General features: G+C 33.8%; 4 protein-coding genes across 9 annotated transcripts in view; 3 read left to right on the top strand and 1 right to left on the bottom strand.

The window, feature by feature from the left end:
• Positions 1 to 740: 740 nt before the first annotated feature.
• On the top strand, positions 741 to 8,771 carry LOC105124144 (uncharacterized). 5 transcript variants are annotated; one of them, XR_841998.1, is made up of 6 exons: positions 741 to 814; positions 969 to 1,036; positions 1,371 to 1,586; positions 1,752 to 1,970; positions 5,773 to 5,849; positions 8,402 to 8,741. XR_841998.1 is itself a non-coding variant. In XM_011024028.1 (5 exons), the coding sequence occupies exons 2-5, from the start codon at positions 1,013 to 1,015 to the stop codon at positions 8,609 to 8,611; spliced, it is 669 nt and encodes a 222-aa protein (XP_011022330.1). In that variant the 5' UTR covers positions 745 to 868; positions 969 to 1,012; the 3' UTR covers positions 8,612 to 8,771. The 5 variants fall into 5 exon arrangements, 3 of the variants coding, with proteins under 3 accessions (XP_011022330.1, XP_011022328.1, XP_011022329.1); XR_841999.1 differs by lacking the exon at positions 8,402 to 8,741 and adding an exon at positions 6,572 to 6,833; XM_011024028.1 differs by lacking the exon at positions 5,773 to 5,849 and having other exon boundaries at positions 745 to 868; positions 8,402 to 8,771.
• A 1,292-nt stretch (positions 8,772 to 10,063) lies between these two features.
• Positions 10,064 to 14,892, top strand: LOC105124141 (Haloacid dehalogenase-like hydrolase (HAD) superfamily protein). Its single transcript, XM_011024020.1, has 4 exons — positions 10,064 to 10,515; positions 13,129 to 13,529; positions 13,988 to 14,194; positions 14,464 to 14,892. The coding sequence occupies exons 2-4, from the start codon at positions 13,272 to 13,274 to the stop codon at positions 14,761 to 14,763; spliced, it is 765 nt and encodes a 254-aa protein (XP_011022322.1). The 5' UTR covers positions 10,064 to 10,515; positions 13,129 to 13,271; the 3' UTR covers positions 14,764 to 14,892.
• Positions 14,893 to 19,116: 4,224 nt separating this feature from the next.
• On the top strand, positions 19,117 to 21,111 carry CAT5 (cationic amino acid transporter 5). Its single transcript, XM_011024018.1, has one exon. The coding sequence runs from the start codon at positions 19,177 to 19,179 to the stop codon at positions 20,944 to 20,946; it is 1,770 nt and encodes a 589-aa protein (XP_011022320.1). The 5' UTR covers positions 19,117 to 19,176; the 3' UTR covers positions 20,947 to 21,111.
• Positions 20,773 to 21,522, bottom strand: part of EMB1025 (Pentatricopeptide repeat (PPR) superfamily protein) — a 6,739-nt gene continuing 5,989 nt past the window's right edge. For both annotated transcript variants that reach the window (XR_841994.1, XM_011024019.1), the window contains one exon: positions 20,773 to 20,880. The gene's annotated coding sequence lies outside the window, so the exon portion shown is untranslated. The remainder of the gene's footprint in view (positions 20,881 to 21,522) is intronic.

Below are 21,522 nucleotides of genomic sequence, written 5' to 3'. Positions count from 1 at the left end.
AAAATTAAATTATGTAAAAATTATTTTAATATAATATAATCTACATAACTAATCGAAAAATAACTTGGAAAATTATTAAAAATTAAAAAATCCCTCGTCATTCAATCATAGAAATGGATGAGTTTAGAATAAATATATAGCTAGTTATAAACTTAAAAGGAGTGTCAATTTAATCAAATTAACTAATAAGTTTGATCGAAGCACAATAAAAGAGAAAATGAGTCCTTACATGCGTGGACGATTGGACTTGAACCATGGCGCTGCAAGTTCTACCTTCACCTCCAAATTCTGCCCTGCCCATGGTTCGTACTTGTACCATTAATTTCCACATATTGGAATTGAATAAGCTCGAGCTTATCCAGTCGACAATTACCGCATAAAGATAGTCTGATTATCGTACGCATTCATCGAGATATTGCTTTTTTGTTAAATCAAGCCCGAAATGGTTGGACACGTATGCTACACCCAATCCTTTTATCTAGTCCAAAGTCTAAGCCGACCATAATATTACATCATATGGATTGGTGGGTCCATGGCCATGAAATTGTTTCGGCCTCCCGCGACCTTACAAGTAGTTCGTCCGATCTTTTCGATATCGCACGTTCTCGCGCGGCACCCGCTCGACGTCGCTGGAATGTCTCGTCTGATCGGGATTGTGCTGCTGTCTTTTCTTTTTCTTTTTAATTATTTTTTATTTGAAAATATATTAAAATAGTATTTTATTTTATTTTTTTAAAAAATAATTTTTAATATAAAACCCATCAAACACCGTATCAAATGCAATTTCATATTGCATCTGCCTCTGCTGGTATCAGTATGCTATATATATGCCTCTCTTTTAATTATAGCTCGATTTTTTGAACATTAGGTCCGGAAGCACTTTAAAGTTTATTTCTTTTCTCCTTCTTTGATTGTGTTGTGCTGTTTCCGATTGCCTCCACCAGTTCTCTGCTTTCAATTTTATGCAGGTATAAAGCCAGCTTATGTACCAATCTTCCCCTTGATTGATTCAATGTGGCCATCGGAACTAGCAACTGTAAGTTTTACTTGTAATCTTCTAATTTTTATCCAGGAAAAAAAAGTGCCTGTAAATATCGTTTGTCGTTTTTTCACTGTCTAGTATGCGGCTCATTTTTCATTTATTACATGCTATATCTTTTAATTTGTTTAGATTTTTCATATTTTCCTTAGCCAACAAAATTAATTTATGTGTCTATAAATATTCTTCTGCTTGCATGTGTATAGAAAATTAGATAGATTGATGTGCTTATCAGAGATGTTTTGGTTGAATGAAAGCCTTCTGACATGTTTCAGTGAGCAAACCCAAGTATGTCTTTTGAAGGTTTTGCCCTTTTAAATCTCATCTGCAGACGTCAACCGCTAATGAAATTGGCGGTAGCTATGAAATAAACACAGCACCGTCGATGATTCAGCCACCAATAGAGCAGTACATGTCATTTCTATCAGGATGTCTTGATTCTCCTACCATACCCGATTCGAAGCTGAAAAGAAAAGCTCCTGATGATGTAAATAGGGATCAAGAGAGGAAGAAAGCGGCAGACAGGGCCTATCGGCTACGGTGCAAGGTAAGCAACATGCTCCTCTCCATGATCACTTGCCTGTTGTTATTTGGTAGGAGGTTCGTGATCACTTGCCTGTTGTTATTTGGTAGGAGGAGGTTCGTATTGTTGTTATATATTTTTATTATGGGAACTTCTCTTTGATTCTCTGTGCTGTAATTAATTATGCAGTTTAAGAAAATCAAGAATGAGGAAGACTTGTGTGCGCTTACCGAAGAAAATAATAGATTAGATAGAGAGAACAAGCACTTAAAAAATGAAGAAGTTCGGCTGAAAGAGGTTGTGCAAACTCAAAACGAACTCATGAAACAACTTCAAGGTAACTTTTGCCTATTGAAGTCCCAGCTTGACAAGCAAAACATCGTTGTGGAGGTGCTTTCAAAGCAGCTGGTACATCTCTCTTTTTACCTTTTGCTATATTTCAATTCAGTGATTTTCTTCATCAATCTAATAAATTGGATATTTTTCTACACTGGTTATATTTTTAGAACCAAATTAACCTGGATTTATTCAATAGAAAATATTACGAATCAAATACACCATTGTCAAAAATATCATAGCAAATATATATAAACAATCATATAATATAGTAATTTTACACAATCAAACTCACAATTCTGATGATTTTTTATATATTTATTTTTTATTTTTTAGTAAAAAAAGCATGCTAGGTCTACGTCGGTGTATAAAACTATGAAACTTGTCAAGGTCTTTATACTCATTATGTCTAGCATTGAATAAAGTGAATATTCTATTTACCAATATCTTAAATCAATAATGGATTTTATTGGTTGCTTAGAATCTAAAAAGTGCAACTAAGATGGACCGAATCCTTTGTCCCGGCTAATGTTATCTTATTCCTTAAAAGTCATGGAGTAAGTCATCATTTCAGGCTATCCTGTTTTTTAATAGGGATATTTTTTGTTTAATTAGTTGTCACCTAATATTATTATAGTTACTAGGAACCCTAACTAGTCAACAGAGATTTTATGGTCCGAAATTGATTACGTAAAAAAAAAGATATTATCACTCCTTAAACATCCTATCTAAGACAGGCTGCATTGTTGATCTTTGTCATTAATTGCTAATATTTTTTTTTTAGTTTATACTATGATTGTTTGTGTATAATATTTCTGACTCTGGCGCTAGTTAATATTTAATTACGAATATTTCCAACTCTAGCGTCGGTAAATATTACGCAGCTATAGAAACAAAATAAATCTAAATCAGTATTTTTTTATTCCTGACTCTGGCGTCAATGAATAAATAAATAAATAATAAGTTTACTTTTACACATGCACATATTTTTTATTTTTTCTAGCTAAATAAAATAAAATACAACAAATAAAAATAATAATATAAATTTGAACTGATATTTTTATTTCTAACTCTGGCATCAGTGAATAAACCACTAAATTTACATTATTTTTATTCATGCAAACACATTTTTATATTTTTTTCTATTTTTTCTATTTTTATTTTTCTATTTTTTATCTAAATCAGTATTTTTTTTATTCCTGACTCTGACATCAGTAAATAAATAAATAAAAATAAGTTTTACGTTTACACATACATATATTTTTAGTTTTTTAGCTAAATAAAATAAAGTACAATGAATAAAAATAATATAAATTTAAATTGATATTTTTATTCCTTACTCTAGCGTTATTCCTGACTCTAGCGTTAGTGAATAAACCGATAAATTTATATTATTTTTTTTATGCATATATATTTTTTATTTTTTACTTTTAATATTTTAATTTTTTTAGTTTTTATTTTTTTAGTTTTTATTTTTTATTCTATTTTCGGGCTGGGCCCAGCTCAACCCACATGAGTTGGACTGGGCTAGGCCCAACCAGCCCGACCCAGTCACTGGTCCAAGCCAGTGACCCGGCTGGTCCAAAAAAGCTAAAAGCACGCGTGAATTCACTTCACGCGTGTATGAACACTGGGTGAAGGTAATTAAATTACCTTCACTCAATGTTCTTGTATAATTAACTTTGAACTGAAGATGCAAGAAAGAATGAAGAAACGGACATACCTGCTGTTTCTAGAGACTGAAGGTGCGTGGTAGTGGATCGATCAGTGTCTTTCTTGCTTTCTTTTCCTTTAGTCTTTTCTTTCTTGTTCTCTGGCTCTTCTTCCTGTTTGTTCGCCTGGCTTGCTCTCTGATTTAGGAGACGGAGGCGTGATGGATCACCCAAAGCTCTGCTTCGGTTCCTTTTTATGCTCCTGTGTAGTCCTCTTGTTCTTCCTTAGGCTTCTGTTTCCCTGTGCTTGCCGAGGGACAGACGAAGATGATGATATATGAAGGTGTGGTGGCTGACGAGAAATTCCCCTCCCCCTCTGTTTCGTTCGTTCTCCTTCGTTTTCTCTTCAATCTCCTTTCTGTGATCTCTCTATTTTTCTCCTCTGTGTTTTTTGTTTCGATTCCTTGTGTTATTCGTCTTCCACTCGTTCTCTGTTTCCTAGTGTTCTTCCCCTCGGTTTTTTTAGTTTTTTTGTTCTTGGTTTCCTTTTGTCCCCATTACTAGGTTTTCTGCTCTCATTTTATAGAGACCCCCAACTTACCCCTAATTAGTCCTGCCTTCGCAGGACTGTATCTTCCATAAGCGAGATTGTGGGTAAGGGTCGTGATCCACAATTGAATCTGTTGCAGATTTTCAGGTCTCCAGTTGAATCGGAATGGAGAAGATCACACGGCTCTCCCACTAGCAACGACGACGTTCGGCAAAGGACACATTTTCACTTTGACTCCTGAACTTTGGAAATTCAACAATTGGATCCCTGAGCAATTAAAAATTTCTTTTAATTTTTCCCCTTTTTAATTAATTCCAATTAAATCCTTGAATTATAACACTATTTACAAAACAGTCCTTAATTTTCAGATTATTCCATTCAGCCCTTAATTAAATCTTTAACTTTTAATTTTTTCCACATTGATCCATTAACTCTCAAACTTTTATAATTACATCCTTGAACTTCAAATTTTATGTTATCTTAACTCATTGTCAACTATATTTAATTTTTATTATTGGTTCAAAAATTAGATTATAACAATATATATTTTATCACGTGGATAATTTATTGTCAAGATGAATAAGATGAATATTGCTTGATCCAACATCTAATTCATTATTTCTTATAAATAATATTATATATATAATTCATTGATGTGACGAGTTCCATTTCTTTCTTTTTTTTATTCTAAATTACCTTAACTCAATAGTTAGAGCATTGCTTTTTATACAAAAGGATTTATTGTTTTAAACCCAATACTATTTATACCTTATTACATACCTGAATTCATGGTATCTAATTAGTTTTTTTATCTGCCTTACTTTTATTGATTTTTGATCTAGTCATTAAAAACCAAACTTAACCAAAACATTGCTAACTTGATAAAAACTTGTCAACATATTTTTGAACTAATTTTAAGGTTAAGATGTCATGTTAGGTCTGTTTTGGTCTCTAAAACTATGAGACTCATCAACATAACCATTTAAAAGCCTATACAAAACTTGATGATAACTCATTGATTTATTATCAAACTCATTTTAAAGTAAAAATCAACTTGTTAAGTTTATGTTCATCCCTAAAACTAGAAGACTTGTCAACCTTAACATTAAAACAAGGAATAGTTAACTTGATGAAAACTTATTGATTTATCGTCAAAACTTGTTTTAAAGTTAAAAATAATGTGTTGGATCTACTTTTATCTCTAAAACTAGGAGACTTATTGGCCTAACCATAAAAATATGTTTAATCAAAGTATATTGAGAGAAATACCAATACATATGCCACCAAGGGAAACTATTTTTGGTTTCACCAAAATTCATATCACTTAAACTATGACATTCAAGCTAGAGATTGCAATTAAAATCCTGTTCATATAAAATTATAAGCATAACATGAAGAGAAACAACTGTTAAAACAAACAAACTGAACTAGAAAATGGTTCAACCAAAAGAAAACAAATCCATCATATAAACACTTAACTAAACTCTCTACCATTCAAGTTTTCAAGAGGAAAGAAATCAAGAAAAAAAAATGAAACATGCAATTATGTAGACATATTCTGAAAAGCAAGAGTATACATGAACAAATATATTTATTCTAAAGATGACATAAGTTTATACTTGATAAAACTGTTGTTGTTGCAAAAAGTGATATTTCTGCCTTGAGAATGTAGGTCCAGACCTCATAAGTCCTTTTCCCTAAAACAAATGGATTGAATTTGATGTTTTTGCTACTGCTGCGAGAATAAAGGTCTGTTAATCGAGACCTTGGTGATGATACCACAACGTATTCTCTTCTTTTTGGTCATTTTTTTCCCTTTATCTTTTTATGTTTCTTCCTCCTCGTAGCTTGGCTAATCGGATTCCATCTACATTTAGAGCATCAAAATGACACAGTTTGGAGTTGGGCCATTAACATATGTTTCAGACCTCGTTATCATCTTTTCTACTCGCATAAGCATGCTTTATTTTGACATCTATAACTTTAGATACAGATTAAAAGTCAAATTTGGCTTTATATTGTAATGAACTTCTGGATAAATTGGAACTTCCCTATTTATGCTATGTTTTGAACTTCAACAGAAATGAATTTTAGACTCTTTATAAAAGTTTTAGGCTTATTTCTACCTTTCTTGTAACCCAAAACACACCTAAAAGTGGGGTATTTAGCGCTAATAAAAGCCCAAAAAACAAAAAGTATTATGATTTAACAAGACTAAAATGATTAAGATTTGCTCTTTAGGCGAAACCTAATCTCTGCATCAACTAAGTCAAGCCTATGTTGGTGTTTATCTTTTATTTCAGTGTTTGTTATCTCTCGATCAAACCTCTATTTTATAAGCCATAATAAAGGAACTGAAACTTGATCCCTTTGCAAGATCCTGACCCTTTATTCTTTAATAATAATCTTGGTCGGCTAGCTTTTAGTGTACCATATGTCAACTAACTATTTCTATCTTATCTTGGCATTAGGATTCAAGCTTTGAAGGGGGTTTATTTTATGGTTTTGTTATAGCTGATACAAAGGATGAATAAAGGTTTTTTGGCTTTACTCAACAATTATAAATGACAAGCAAGGATTGTGGTTTTTTGTAACGATAAAACAATCCTTTCAAATGCTTATGGCCTTTCAAATGCTTATGGCTTTGTAGCTGGATAAGGCTTCTGCAATGGCAAATATCATATGATGCCTCAAAGTTAGGGTAATTGGGAAACCACTTATATGTTTTGTTCCCTTAAACTTCTTAGCTTTCTATTTACTAAGCCTGTTTACCTCTTCTTTAATTAAATGGACATCTAGGTAATAAACTAGCCTTTGTTTTAACATCTTTGAGATGTCTGACCAACCTGTTATGTAGTAAATTAGAATTTGAGACTTGAGTGTAATCCAGACTCTATTAAGATCCTCGTTGTTAACTTGATATAAATGATTAACAAAGGACTGAGTTGGTTAAGAGCAGTTTTTGAACATCTCTTAATTGCAAACTTTAATCTAGCTAAACCATCCAGATTCTAAGTAGAAAGCCAGTGCATGAGGATTAATTTTTTATTTGACTATGATCTGATTAACCGAATCCTTGTGCTTGATGAGGGTGATTTGATTATCAATGACTTGTCTAAATTTCCTATTTAGAAAACTCAAAAGCTTCCCTTTTCTTTTTTGCTGAATGGTGAGGAACATGGATGGCCACTGATTTTCTTCTCCAAAATAATTAAGAAAGATTAGTTTTCTGAATAGATCTTGCTTAACCAGGAGATAATGATCTTATATAGATAAATTTTACTACAATTAGAACCAATATAATTTTAGAGAACTCTTAAAACATGAATCTCTAAGTGTATCTAATTTTCAAAGCACAATGAGTTGCTCTTTCTAGCACACGAGCTTGTAAAAAATAAAAATAAAAAACCTCATGCAGAAATGTTCTTTTCTTCAAGGTATGTACTAGGTTACTTCTTAAGCCATATGGTGGGTTAGACTAAAAGTATTTTGAACATAAAAAAATAACATCCATGTTGCCAGGAACACTTTAATATTGTCATTAAATTGGTCCACAAGTCAAACTTTAAAATCTCTACTTGACTTATTACTTGGTTCAAGTTTCAAATTAAATTGTGTAGGAATTTTTTTAAATTGACTTGGTCCACTTGGCAGGTTCTAAAATTAAAAAGAAAAAAAAAAATTTATCTAAGTTACCATTAAGATAAGGAGATGTTAGTTTATGGTATATTTTTTCCTTCGATACACGGACCATAAGTTTTAATATTATCATTTATACTTGAATTTCTAGTTTGCTTGTTATTGAAATCTTTATTGATGTTTTCTGTGTACAAATAGGCATAGATGCATGTATGTTTGGTTTTGTAATATATGGTAATAAAATACATTAAAATAATATTATTTTTTTTATTTTTAATATGAGCACATCAAAATTATAAAAGAAAAACCAAAAAAATGCATCAATTTGATACCTTTTCATGTAAAAAATATTTTAAAAAACATTTTAAAAAACAGTTAAAATTGTTTGTAAAGGAAAAACAAACACAAAAGCTCATATAAATTATATAGCATTTATTTAACCACAAATACGACATCGCAATTAATTAGATGAAATGGTAACTAATTCTTAATAAAAATATAGTAACTCTATCATTAATCATTATAGCAATGATTGTCCATGCATGTATTCTTAAATTCAATGATAAGAGCTTGGTAATAAATTTATGATCATATTATTTGTTTGGTTATGTAAAATATGTATATCTTTATTGTTTTTTATTTTATTTTATTTTGTTTTACAGGCTATGTGCAGAGATATAGATCGACAACTTGAGATTGAACGACTGAAATGTGAAAATGATCTGCTGACTAAGAGAATCAACAATCGGGACAGCTTGAACATAATACAACTCGAGGCAAAAAATACAAAATTGGAACAAGAAAAAAGGTCATTCCAGTTGATAATTGATGCTTTGTGTTTGAAGATAAATAAGGACAGCAACATGAACTGAAAGAAGCGTGCTAAGGTTATATTAATGATGTCAATGAATGCTGGAAATTGTAAGGTTCAAAAACTTCTATTTTTAAGAACATGTTTTTTGCCATGATTTTTGTAATATACCTTTGTTTATCTTATTTATATTTGTATGCTCTTAATTATTTTGATTTTTTTTTCTTGATGCAGAATTAATAAGTTAAATAAATTTTGAACTTTATTTGTTTGTGTTATTAAAATATTTTTTTCTTTACGTCAAATTAATATTATACCAAGAGAAACAGTAGACACTAGGCATCAAATCTACTTCGCCATAAGTAATTTATGTCAGATGTAAGAGTAAGGCCATAAAAACAAAAAGCTTCTTGTACAGACAAAAGGTTAGGTATTTGCTAACTCTTTTTTATGCTTTTTTAATCAGGACCAGTTCTTTATCATTAATGATAACAAGTCAGTTTTGCTCGAATGTCAAGCTTTCCTTTCAAACCTCATTGTAATGGTAATAAAAAATAGGCTTTGCGTATGAGCTTGAAATTTGAGCCATTATTCTGAAGAGGCCCCTTGCAAAATTTCTAGGTTTGTGGGAAGCATGCAGTGTTGCTAAAGAGGGTGGACTGCCTACTGCTTGCCATGGGAAAAAACGCTAATTTGACTTGAAGAGAGTGAGGAGATATGGTTGGATCTCGGCAAACAACCACTCTATACACGCGCACACACGTTATTAGATCCATTAATTCACATCAAATTGATGAATTATAGAAAAAGTAAAATATGAAGTCGAATGTTAAAACCATGAATCCCATTTAACAATATAGTTGAGTATTTTATTTTTCCTTGTTATCCTCCCCCGGACAACATCCCTGTTCATCCCCCCTCTCCTTATGTTCTATGAGTGGGTGAGATGTGCACTTCCTTTTGCATTAGATAAGTGCTTTTTAAGTTTTTTTATTTTTTTCAATTTGGGTGAGATGTGCACTTCCTTTTGCATTAAATAAGTGCTTTTTAAGTTTTTATTTTTATTTTTTTTCAATCTATTTTTTTAAAAAAATTGTGATGTAATGATGTGAAAAATAAATTTTAAAAAATAAAAAATATATTATTTAATATATTTTTAAATGAAAACATTTTAAAATTTAAATAACCAATACCGCTAATATAATATTAATTGGAGGTTAGGTTTTACGCTACGCAAAACTAGCACACACCAAACCGGGGGAAATTAAGCAGCTAGAAAATCAGCTCATTGTATTTTTGGCTCCTCGACTAGAGACAATTAACGCACGTGAGCTGTTCGCCTTCAGTCAGCAAAACCGCTGGCTAACTGTCCATGGTTTTCTGCGATCCACTTTACCATCCTTGGAAATCTTGTCATGTAGCTCCTCAGTTTTTGGTTTATTTACGCTTTTAGACACCCCTTCTCCATTATAGCTGCTACTCTAGTTTTCTTTCTCCTTTTTCCTTTTTCTTTTCAGTCCCACCCTCCTGTATTTAGAGCAAAAGAGATGCGGTGCAATGGGGAAACGGGAAAGGGGACCAAAACAAAATAATACCTAACATAAAGGACGTGATACAAGAAGAAAAAAATAAAAGAAAAACCTTTCACTGCAGAATCAGATTTTCTTAAATACGTTAATGTAAACTACAAAGACGACTCTGTCCCCCTCCCCCCTGCTCAGAGAACTCAACTGTCTTGCCATTGATAAATAGAGGCACTTGCACATGTATATATGCACATACATGGAAAGGAGAGAGGGTTCAGGTGGGTGTGTTCCAAGACCTGTTTGTTTCTTGTAAGAGCAGGGAGACCAGTTTGGAGCTCAAGATTCTAGTACAACTTGAAAGTTTTTTTTTTAAAAAAAACCATTGGTGATTTGATTTGCAAGAAGCAAAACTCAGATTCCTTTTCATTTCAGCTTCTGGGTATGTCTACTTTCCCTTCTTGCTTAATGGGTTTTCTTTTTTCAATAATTTTTTGGCTACTGCTTCACATGTATATACAACTTGACTTCCTCTTCTTTTAAATATATAAAGAAGAGAGGAATCCATTTCCTTGATATATACTTCTTTTTATCTGTCAAATGCATGATCTTGCTAATACAATGTTTAAATTAAAGAAAATTAAGGAAACCGATTAGATTTGACAGTGGGTCATGTACATTTGCTAAGCTCGATACATTTGGGGTGATATTGAATTGGATTTGGCTAGTGATACCCATTTGCTAAGCTCGATACATTTGGGGTGACATTGAATTGGATTTGGCTAGTGATTCCGCTCTCTATGTCTCTTGCTTTTGTGATGCAATGGCTTGCTTAGTTGATGAGTTCTTTTGGCCGGATGTAGCTTTTTTTATTCTCGCTATGAGCATGTGTCAATGTGTTTCACAATCTTAGAGATTATTAAGGAACCCATTTTATGCCTATCTAATTCAACCTGGTGATAAAAGTTTTAGACTTCACAAAAAAGGAAGAAGAAAATAATGATTAAAGCGTTGATCTTAGATTTGTTCAGTTGTCATGGTGAGTGACTTTATATAGTCAGTTCATAGAGCAACATTTTTCTGACTTTTGGACAAGCCCCTCAAATTTTGGGTGGACATGCATAACACGAGGAGTTTTTTCATAAAGAAACTGTGGAAGAAAGATTCTGGTTGCTGGGATTCTTGTCTTAATTTTGGACATTCATCCGGAAAGGGTTTATGAAATGTGCATTAGAAATGCAGTTTCATTAAGGTGTTTTGGTATGGAAAGTTTATGTTGTTCTTCTAGAATCGCTGGGCTTGGATATAATATGCTGGTTTATAATTGAATATACCTTTGTGGTCTTGCAACAGTACAAAGTGAAGAAGAATTTGTTTTCCATGGTTTCTGGAGAAAAAATCAATATAAATAGTTGGGGAAAAATTGAATATGCATGTTGATTTGAATGCAGGACAAAAAAAATGACAAGAAGTTTCTTATAACAGTTGCAATTTGAGAGCTCCTTGAGAGAGGAATATAGAATGGATGTTCCTTGGTCAAATTCAATAATCATGCAATTGCCTGTGTGCTTTAGGTTTCATCGATTGATATTAGTGAAAAATAGTTTGTCAACTTAATCTAGAAAACAAGAAATTAAGAAGATCTAATTGATGAAGTTGCACCAAGGATATTCTCCTCCTGCTCAATCAGTAAGAATGAAAAGCCTTTATAATCTGTTCCCCTTCTGTCCTTTCCTAATATGTAAGGGTTGGGAACTTGGCATATGCTTTCCTGGCCTCCTTGTAGGCTGCCTAGGAGTCTTCTTGATGCTTATGCATGGGACCATTTTGTGTTTGTCTTGAATCAATTGATTGGCAGTATTTGGTGCTTATCTATCAATGAGCCATGCAGCCATGAATTTGGTGCTTATCTATCAATGAGCCATGCCATGGCATGAACCGTTTTCCTCCATTTTACTATGCCTGCAGTATGAAGGACAGAACGTCACCTACAACCACTATTATTTGGGAAGTTGCTGCAAGCTGTTTTCGTTTTAGAATTATCTGTTGCTCTTGATATGCTCCTAGTTTGTAGGCTCAGAAAGTAGTTTCAGTAAGTCTTTTTCTTACAGGCCAGTTTAAGTAGGGAGTCCTGTACTCTAGTGGCTTAATTCAGTAGGAAACATTTAGCGTTACCACTATAAAATGCAGCCTTTATCATAAAATAAAGGCAGCTGATTATTGGTATTAGGTTAGTTTATTTTTGGGGTCTTTGTTTCCCTAGAACGAACCATCTCTCCTCACTCTTTTCATGTCAAATTAGCGTTTCTTCCTATTGCAAAAATTAGGTCATCCAACCTATTTGGCAGCACCCCCATACTTCCCACCAACCCATAAATTTTGCCAGGGGCCTCTTTAAAATAATGGCTCAAATTTCAAGCTTTCCTTTCAAACCTCATTGTAATGGTACCCAATAGGTTAGTGTTTGCTCACATATTATTCACTTTATAGGTGGAATTACTAAATCTAAGCTATTTAGCTTCCAGACCTCACCTCTTCTGGATTCTACTTGTATTACTAGGCATGCCTCTTTTCTTTGCTTGACCAAACCTTATCAAATCAGTTATTGGCTTCCTCCACGCTAGTATTCGTTTTGTCAAGTAACTCTTGGATAAATGTCATAACGAAGCAAACAGCCTACATCTCTATTACATGCTCTGCTCGTGTTTTCTTAAATTTCAATTGATCTGTGTCAACTTCTTGAGATTGTGGACTTAAATGCAATTTAAATCATAGCGGACATGTATGGCTCTATACTCTGTTAGCTGTGAACTGTCCATTAGAAATAGCTCAAGTGCTTAATTGGAATTTGCCTTTTTAACATGCCTAATGTTCAAACAACTAGTTTTTGAAAATATTTATTTTGATAAAATGATGTTCACTAAATGTTTTATTATCAATGGAGAATCAACTTGCTGTGTTCTTTATGTATTGACTACTATGCTGATGGCATTTATTCAATTATGATTATTTGTTGAAGTTAGCATTGCATAACCTATTCTTGTCAATTATGCAGATCCAGGACTTGTGCGATCTATTGAACTGCTTGATCTGGGACGCCATCCATTGCCTTTAGGATACTATTTATATTAATGAGACAATTGAATTTCCCCCATTAAAAACTTTGATATTCTTCATTTTTCTGAAGCCCCCTTCGCAATGTCTCTGCTGTCAAAATTACGCTGCATCACTGTGGATGTCACTGGTACCCTCATAGCTTACAAAGGTGAGCTTGGTGACTACTATTGTATGGCAGCAAAATCTGTTGGCCTGCCATGCCCTGACTACAAACGTATGCACGAGGGCTTCAAACTTGCATACACAGAAATGGCCAAAAAGTACCCGTGTTTTGGGCATGCTGCAAAATTGCCTACTGTTGTCTGGTGGAAAACATGTGTGAGAAATTCTTTCATCAAGGTATGCATTTAGGGATTCTTTATTTGTAAGCTGTATCTCTCTTAATGAGCTCTTCTGAATTGTAGAACCTCAGATGCTGTAAAGGCAGTACTGTTATTTAATGTTAACATGCTGGATGTGCTCGCATAATGAAAGTGGCCTCTTCAATGCATCTGGTATTCAATGACATTGCAATATTGAAAAATAGAGGGCCAAATCACTATGCAAGTGGGTTAACCTTGTTCATATAATAGTACAACGAGGGATTAAAAGTACCACACGGAACCTAACAAAAAAAGCTGGATTTCCACATGGAACCCTATTGGTGGGCCATTTTGGAAAGTATTGTTAACTATCAATGCTGGTGATAAGAGTCATGATACGTGCAGTTTTTTCCTCATCTTGTAGTCTAGCTATTTATATATGTACATGCATGGACAGATGCGTATCTTTTCTTTTCTTTTCTTTTTTTCTGGCAGGCTGGATATGATTATGATGAAGAGACATTTGAGAAGATCTTTAGGCGTATATATGCATCCTTTGGTTCATCTGCACCTTATAGTGTTTTTCCAGACTCCCAACCTTTCCTTCGATGGGCTCGTGGAGAGGGTCTTCTTGTTGGCCTTGTTAGTAATGCTGAATACCGTTATCAGGATGTGATTCTTCCAGCCTTGGGTTTGGAGCAGGTAAACAGAATGCTATCTTCGCAACAAAAGAAACAGAAACGGATAGTTATGGTATTAATTTGTTATTACAGTCCAACTATAGTTAACTTTAGACTTCATCCGGTTTCATGGTGTTTACTTAATTGCACCAAAGATCACTGTCAAAAATATAGCATGCATGCATGCATGTGCGTGTTCATCCTTGGTATTACCAAAACCTACTCATGCTTTTACGCATTGTCCATGCTGAGCTCAAGGAATCTAATGTGAATATAATTTTGGAAAATCAGGGATCTGAGTGGGACTTTGGTGTATTCTCCGGTCTAGAAGGGGTGGAGAAACCAGACCCGAGGATTTATAAGATTGCCCTTGAGAGGGCTGGAAAAATTGCACCAGAAGCAACTCTGCACATTGGGGATAGCATGCGCAAGGACTACTTGCCAGCAAAGAGTGTGGGGATGCAAGCAGTGCTGCTGGATAGGTTCAAGACACCCGATGCGGTGGAGTGGAAAAAATCTGGTGCGACTGTGCTTCCTGACTTGGCTGCAGTACAGGAATTTCTTACTTCAGGTAATAAGTTAACCTGTTAAGAACAGATTTCTCTCCCCAGGCAGCCGTTATATGTCTAATTTCCTGCCTTCATCCATGAAAAAGCTTTTGATACTATTATAAAAGACGAATTATAGGCAAATTTATGATGAATCCTATGATTGTTTGCATACCTGTGTCTTTATGTTTTCTTTCCAGTAGCCACGGACAAGCTTCTCTTTGCCTATTATGTGTTTTATAGGAGACGAATTGAGGGCATGATCATTTAGGTACAGGTTTAAACAATTAGCGCTGTAAGCTACTGTTACTCGCATATAGAACAACAACAGCACAGCCAGACTGGATAATAAATATACTATGGATGGGTTGAGTTATCAAACTCATTCCCCTCATAGATGGCCTTCATGATGGTAAATGGAAGAGTAAAGTACAGGATCGATTTTAACTAAAAAACCGAGAGCTCATGTCTCTTTCATGCTCCGTACTCTATCTCACGTTTTCTCATTTTGTATTTTTTTTTTTTTGGTAAATGAAAAGCCATTTACAAATCCACTCCTTTGCATTCATGAGCAGACCTTACAAAGCAAATCAATTTTTTGGTCATGCACATCAACTGTTTAATAAAATGCCTGACAAAAATCATTATTTTTAAAGTTGCATATGAATGCCCTGTACACTTGCTAATTGCTAAGTTGGGTACAAGTCGCAAATTCTCTGCATCTGTTGCTTACTCCTGTTGTTGTTTCATTGCCATTGATAGATACATTAGGCCTTACGAGGTGTTAAAGATGATGTTTACATCTGAAATCAAATGACCCTTTTCTTGATTTGATAGACAGACTTGATGGGTTTATGGCCCATTTGAAGAATGCTTATTTTTAACCAGGATAGTCCCACTTTCAGAATGATTCTGTGTGGATTCATTTATTTCTATCATCCGCATATGTGAATTGTGTTGATTCAGTGTTGTGAGCACGGTTACTCTCATGAAATGTGGGAGCTTGCCCCTACAATTTGGCATTTATTGTACTAGACAAAATTGCCGAGCTCATGAAGAGTTCTCCCCAGTTGATTTTTGTTGCATCTATGGCTTATCTCTCCTTCCAAATAATAATGACAAGGTTTTGGTTTTCATTTGTTTAATTCTATGATTGGTTTCTTTGTGCTTCTCCTTTTTTAAAAAATCTTAAAATGGATGATGATCTTGTTTTTAGTGGCTATTCGTTTTGTAGTCATCCAAAACAGTAAAATTAAAGATAATTTTTGTAAAAAAGAACTTTTTCTCTAGCACAGTAAAATGATTATAGAGGCAAATTTGTATTATGTCATTATATTTTTAGTTATAATTAATTTAAATAAGAAACAATTTAATTTTTCAACAAATATAAAATAGTAATACAAAAAATTGCTTGGTGTCATCCTCGCCCTTTGGGCATAATTTGTAGTATTATACAGTTGTAAAAACCCTTTTACAAGGCGACATTGGAAGCATCTTATCGTTCTTTTTATGGTGGTGTAATACCTGTCTTCTAGAATCAATGGTTGAGCTCCAATGACATGTTTTTCTTCTTTTTTTCTCATTCCTCTCTTCGAAAATACATTGGGATTGCAAAACTCTAAATAAGTCTGGTTATTTGTTGATTGAATCAGAATTACTACTCATTATTTTAAATATATTTGCTTTTAATTTTTTTATTAAATTTTTTTAATTTTATTTCTAAACATTTGATTTTTATATCAAATTTCATTTTTATTCTTTCTATTATTATTTATTTTTTTCTTATCATTTTCTTGATTGAAATTGTTTTTCAATTTTATCTTTATTCTTTTTATTGTTATTTATTTTTTTCTTATCATTCTCTTGATTGAAATTATTTTTCAATTTCATTCCACACTATTTGATTTGATTTTATTTTTATGTTAAGTTTGGTCTTTATTCTTCTTTTTTTTTTTGTTGAATTAGTTTTTTAATTTATATCCCCTATTATTTTGGTTGGTTAGAAATTTAATTTTGTTATTTTTTTTGTTTGCTTTGGTGTAATTTTATCATGACCCATGTTGTGAGCTTAAAAGATTTAACTGAGCTAATTTTGATTTTTTTTAAATTATTTTTTTAATTTTGTTTTTTAACATTGGATTGGTTAGAGATTGACATTTATTGTTTTTGTAATTTTATTTTTAAACAATATATTTTTAATTTTATTTTTTAATATTAGATTGGTTAGAGATTGATATTTATTGTTTTTGTAATTTTATTTTTCAACAGCTTATTCTAATCTCATGTTACAAGGTATGAATTCAGTAGGTATAACTCGGGTTTTTTGTTGTCTTGCTTTAAAAAAATAATGATTAATTTTGATTTTTAATACTAAGTTGATTTGAATATGAGATTTATGAATTTTTTTTTCACAAGGCTATACTAATCTTATAATTAGGTTATGGATTGTGTGTGTAGACTTAGATAAACTTGAGTTAATTTTTTAATTTTTTTAATTTTATTTTTGATATTTTATTTGCTAATAGATTAGATTTGACTTATTTTTTTTATTTTGCTTTCTATTATTCCATCCTTATTTAATCTTTACTTAATCTTTATTGAACTAATAAAATCATAAAAACTTTTTAAGAATATTATAAAAATATCTTTTTATTAATATTTATAATATTAATAAGTATTCATCTTTTTGTAATGAATTATTGTTGATTTTTTTATTTTGCTTTATTTGTTGCAGATATTTTTTCAATCATATTATTAAATTAATTAAAATTATTAAAGTTAATTAATTCAATGATTAAATTTTCTTGTTTTTTTTTTTTGTATTTTTAAAAACATTCATATTCCTTTGAGATTTTTTTTTACATTATAAAAATACGCTGCAGGCTAGCAAGTTTTATGTCGCTGATCCATTTCTTTATTTTGTGGTGGAGCATTTTACTATTTCCTTACCACATTTGTTATTGAATCACCCTTTTTTTTTCTCTGGAGAGAGAAGTTTTAGATTTTGATTGATTTTGTATTTTAAAAGTTCTTCTAAAAACAATTGATTTTTTTATTTTAAATTGATTTTTTTATTGTTTTCTAATTGTTTGAATGTGTTTATATTTAATAAATAAATATATTTTAAAAAATTACTACTACTCTAATATCGAAAGCGTGTGATCGTTTGTACCTTTTTGTTTGTTCTCTTGCTGGTCTCAACTTTGAAATTGGAGTCTCTATATCAGGCGGCCGTGACGGCAGGTTTGAAAACCAACCAGTCAGGGCTCCTTTCCCACCAGTCGCTTCTCTTAGTCTTCGTCTAAACAAAGCATTGAAATGATGGAGCATCTTGATTAGTTTTCGGACGGCGTTCTCATGAAGAAGATTCAACTAGGTGATGTGAATCATCCTCGTGGCAGCATCAATCAACTTCACCGAGTGGGCCCTTGAAATGTTTGTCTCTCTGGCACCCTTCATTTTCTAATACGAGCACCGCTGAATTCTCTTCACCTGACCTTAATTTTGGGCAAACCACTGATTTCTCATCATCTGACCTTAATTTCAAAGTACAAGCACGCACAATCCTCCCCTCCCCAGCACACGCCGCGAGCAGCCGGAGCTTGGTCTTGCGTTTCAGGTTTGTTGCCAGGCGTCACATGAAATCTATGAATGCTCAAACCACACTTCTTGCATCGTGTCAATAAGATTTGCAATCAAACCTTAGCCATTACCTTTCAAGGATAACAAAATGCAATTATGACCTTGATTTCACTGAAGAGCAGTTCAGGGGTTGATTGTCAGCCATTTTTAGATGTGCTTTTATTGTTTCTTTTCTTTCCTTTTCATGCGTCATGTTTTATGCCAATATAATAACAATTGTTACCGCTCCAGTTGACTTGAAGCCAAGCACACTGATCATGGAGATGGGCATGCTCATCTTCGTCTCGAAAAAATATCATATTTCACATTCCACGCCATGCCCCGGAACAAAGATTATACTTGGTGGCCCCGCAGCCCTTGAAAGCTGGTCCAAAACGGTCCCAATCTGGGTTTTACGAGAACATGCGCAATTCTTAGCACTGAACGCCCAAAACAAAGAGCCGTCTAGAATAGACAAAACCGGTCTTGTCTTTTGTTTGGATCGTCACCAAGTCAGCTCCTTCACAGGGATCTCGCGATCTTAGATTCCATGACCAAATACAAAGGGTCCAGTTTATAAACAAAAAGTTCACTTGAATAACTATTGAATGACAGTCTATTAAAGATGACGTTTTAAAACGCGCTTGATTTTAATATTTTTAAATAGTTTTGGTGTGTAGATTTTCAAAATACTTTTTTAAAAATAAAAAAAATCATTTTAATATATTTTTAAATAAAAAATAGTTAGAGCCCGTAACCACAATCTTCAGGTATTTAAAGCTTCATATCAACTGCTGTTTACTCCACAGAGCACTGAACACAAGAGAATACAGCAATGAGTTCCACTGGAGATACGAGTGGTGAGATTCAACACAAAAGTTATTGGAGGTTCAGCAAACAAGATTTCTTACCAGAGGAGTCCTTCCAAAGCTGGGGAAACTACCGTTCCGCATTGTCAGAGACATGTTTCCGGTTCAAGGACCGTCTCATCAGCCGGTCAGATGATGTCAATGAGATTGGGGAGCTTCGGAAACAAAGTGAGAACGAGATGAAACGTTGCCTCACTTGGTGGGACCTTACCTGGTTTGGATTTGGTTCGGTCGTTGGAGCAGGCATCTTTGTACTCACTGGTCAAGAAGCCCATGAACATGCTGGACCTGCCATTGTGTTGTCCTATGTTGCTTCTGGAGTGTCAGCAATGCTCTCTGTATTCTGTTACACGGAATTCGCAGTCGAAGTCCCTGTAGCGGGTGGGTCATTTGCTTACTTGAGAATTGAATTAGGAGACTATGTGGTTTTCATAACTGCAGGGAACATACTGCTTGAAAGCATCGCGGGCAGTGCTGCAGTTGCCAGGGCATGGACTTCTTACTTCACAAATCTTCTTAATCGTCCTTCAAACTCTTTACGGATCCATACAAATCTAGCTGAAGGTTTCAATCTCCTGGATCCAATAGCTGTTGGAGTGTTGGTAATTGCCGCAACAATTGCAATTATCAGCACAAGGAAAACTTCACTGATCAATTGGATAGCCACAGCACTCAATACTGCTGTAATTTTGTTTGTGATAATTGCAGGGTTTGCTCATGCCAATACATCCAATCTGAAACCATTTTTGCCTTTTGGGGCAAAAGGGATCTTCCAAGCAGCTGCAATTGTCTACTTTGCTTACGGAGGCTTTGACAATATAGCCACCATGGCGGAAGAAACAAAAAACCCATCTAGAGACATACCGATAGGATTGCTTGGATCAATGTCAATCATTACCGTGATATACTGCTTAATGGCACTTACCCTATCTATGATGCAAAAATACACAGAGATTGACAAAGGAGCAGCTTACTCTGTCGCATTTCAGAGTGTGGGAATGAATTGGGCAAGGTACCTGGTAGCACTTGGTGCTCTCAAGGGGATGACCACCGTTCTTTTGGTAGGGGCACTTGGACAAGCACGATATACTACTCATATTGCACGAGCCCACATGATCCCTCCATGGTTTGCTCTTGTCCATCCTAAGACTGGAACACCAATAAATGCAACACTTCTGATCACCATTTCAAGTGCTCTCATTGCTTTTTTCTCAAGCCTAGATGTCTTGGCAAGCTTGCTGTCAGTAAGCACCCTATTTATCTTCATGATGATGGCTGTCGCATTACTTGTGAGGAGATACCATGTCAGAGAAATCACACCACAAACAAACCTCTTGAAGCTAGTCCTCTTCCTGCTAATCATTATTGCTTCGTCCATGGGGACTTCAGCTTACTGGGGATGGAATCCCAATGGTTGGGTTGGATATGCTGTAACCATTCCTTTTTGGTTCTTGGGGACTATTGGATTATCGATGTTACCTCAACAGAGAGAGCCAAAGGTTTGGGGCGTTCCACTGGTTCCATGGCTTCCATCCTTGTCAATTGCAATTAACATCTTTCTAATGGGATCTTTGGGTGCTGAGGCTTTTGAAAGATTTGGTATTTGCACGGTGCTAATGCTCATTTACTATGTCTTCTTCGGTCTCCATGCAACCTATGACATGGCTCCTCTGCATCGCAAGGTACAATCAACGGAAGTTAATAATGAAGATATGATTGGAAGAAAAGGACCTTAAGATTATTTTTTTCATCCTTAAGTTACCAATCGCCAAATTATTGTATGTCCTGATATTAGTATCTGAACCACTATCTGATTGTTTCCAAGCATAAACAAAAGATGTGCTACTTTGCAATTTAATGAAAGGAAAAATCATTATAGAGTGAAATTAATGCATGAATCATGTTTGCTGTGAATAAGATGCTACTTTCTGAACCAGTAATCCAAAGAATATATCAGATTGCTTCCAATGCACAAATTCAGAATATGCTTCAATTGTCACAGTTTAGTACGAGGAAAAATCAGTGTTGTTCGAAAATCATACATTGATCATGTTTATTTTGAATAAGATAAGAAAAACAGAGCAGAATATCATCTATGCAGAATTATTTCAGACCTAACCTGGAACAATACAGGCATCCTTACTATATCTTGCATAGTTTTAAATTACAGCCATGAGGAAACATAACAGTCATAAGGAAACAGAGAACCCCATTGCCATTATTCGGTGTTATAGTGTAGTTAACAGCAAGTCATGATGGGAAAAAAAAAGGCCATAATGTCCTTATAGAACGGTAATGGCCATTATTGTGAA

The sequence above is a fragment of the Populus euphratica genome, unplaced genomic scaffold (assembly GCF_000495115.2).
Source record: "Populus euphratica unplaced genomic scaffold, PopEup_1.0 scaffold4.1, whole genome shotgun sequence".
Taxonomy (NCBI): domain Eukaryota; kingdom Viridiplantae; phylum Streptophyta; class Magnoliopsida; order Malpighiales; family Salicaceae; genus Populus; species Populus euphratica.
This window is presented reverse-complemented; position numbering and strand designations above follow the sequence as displayed.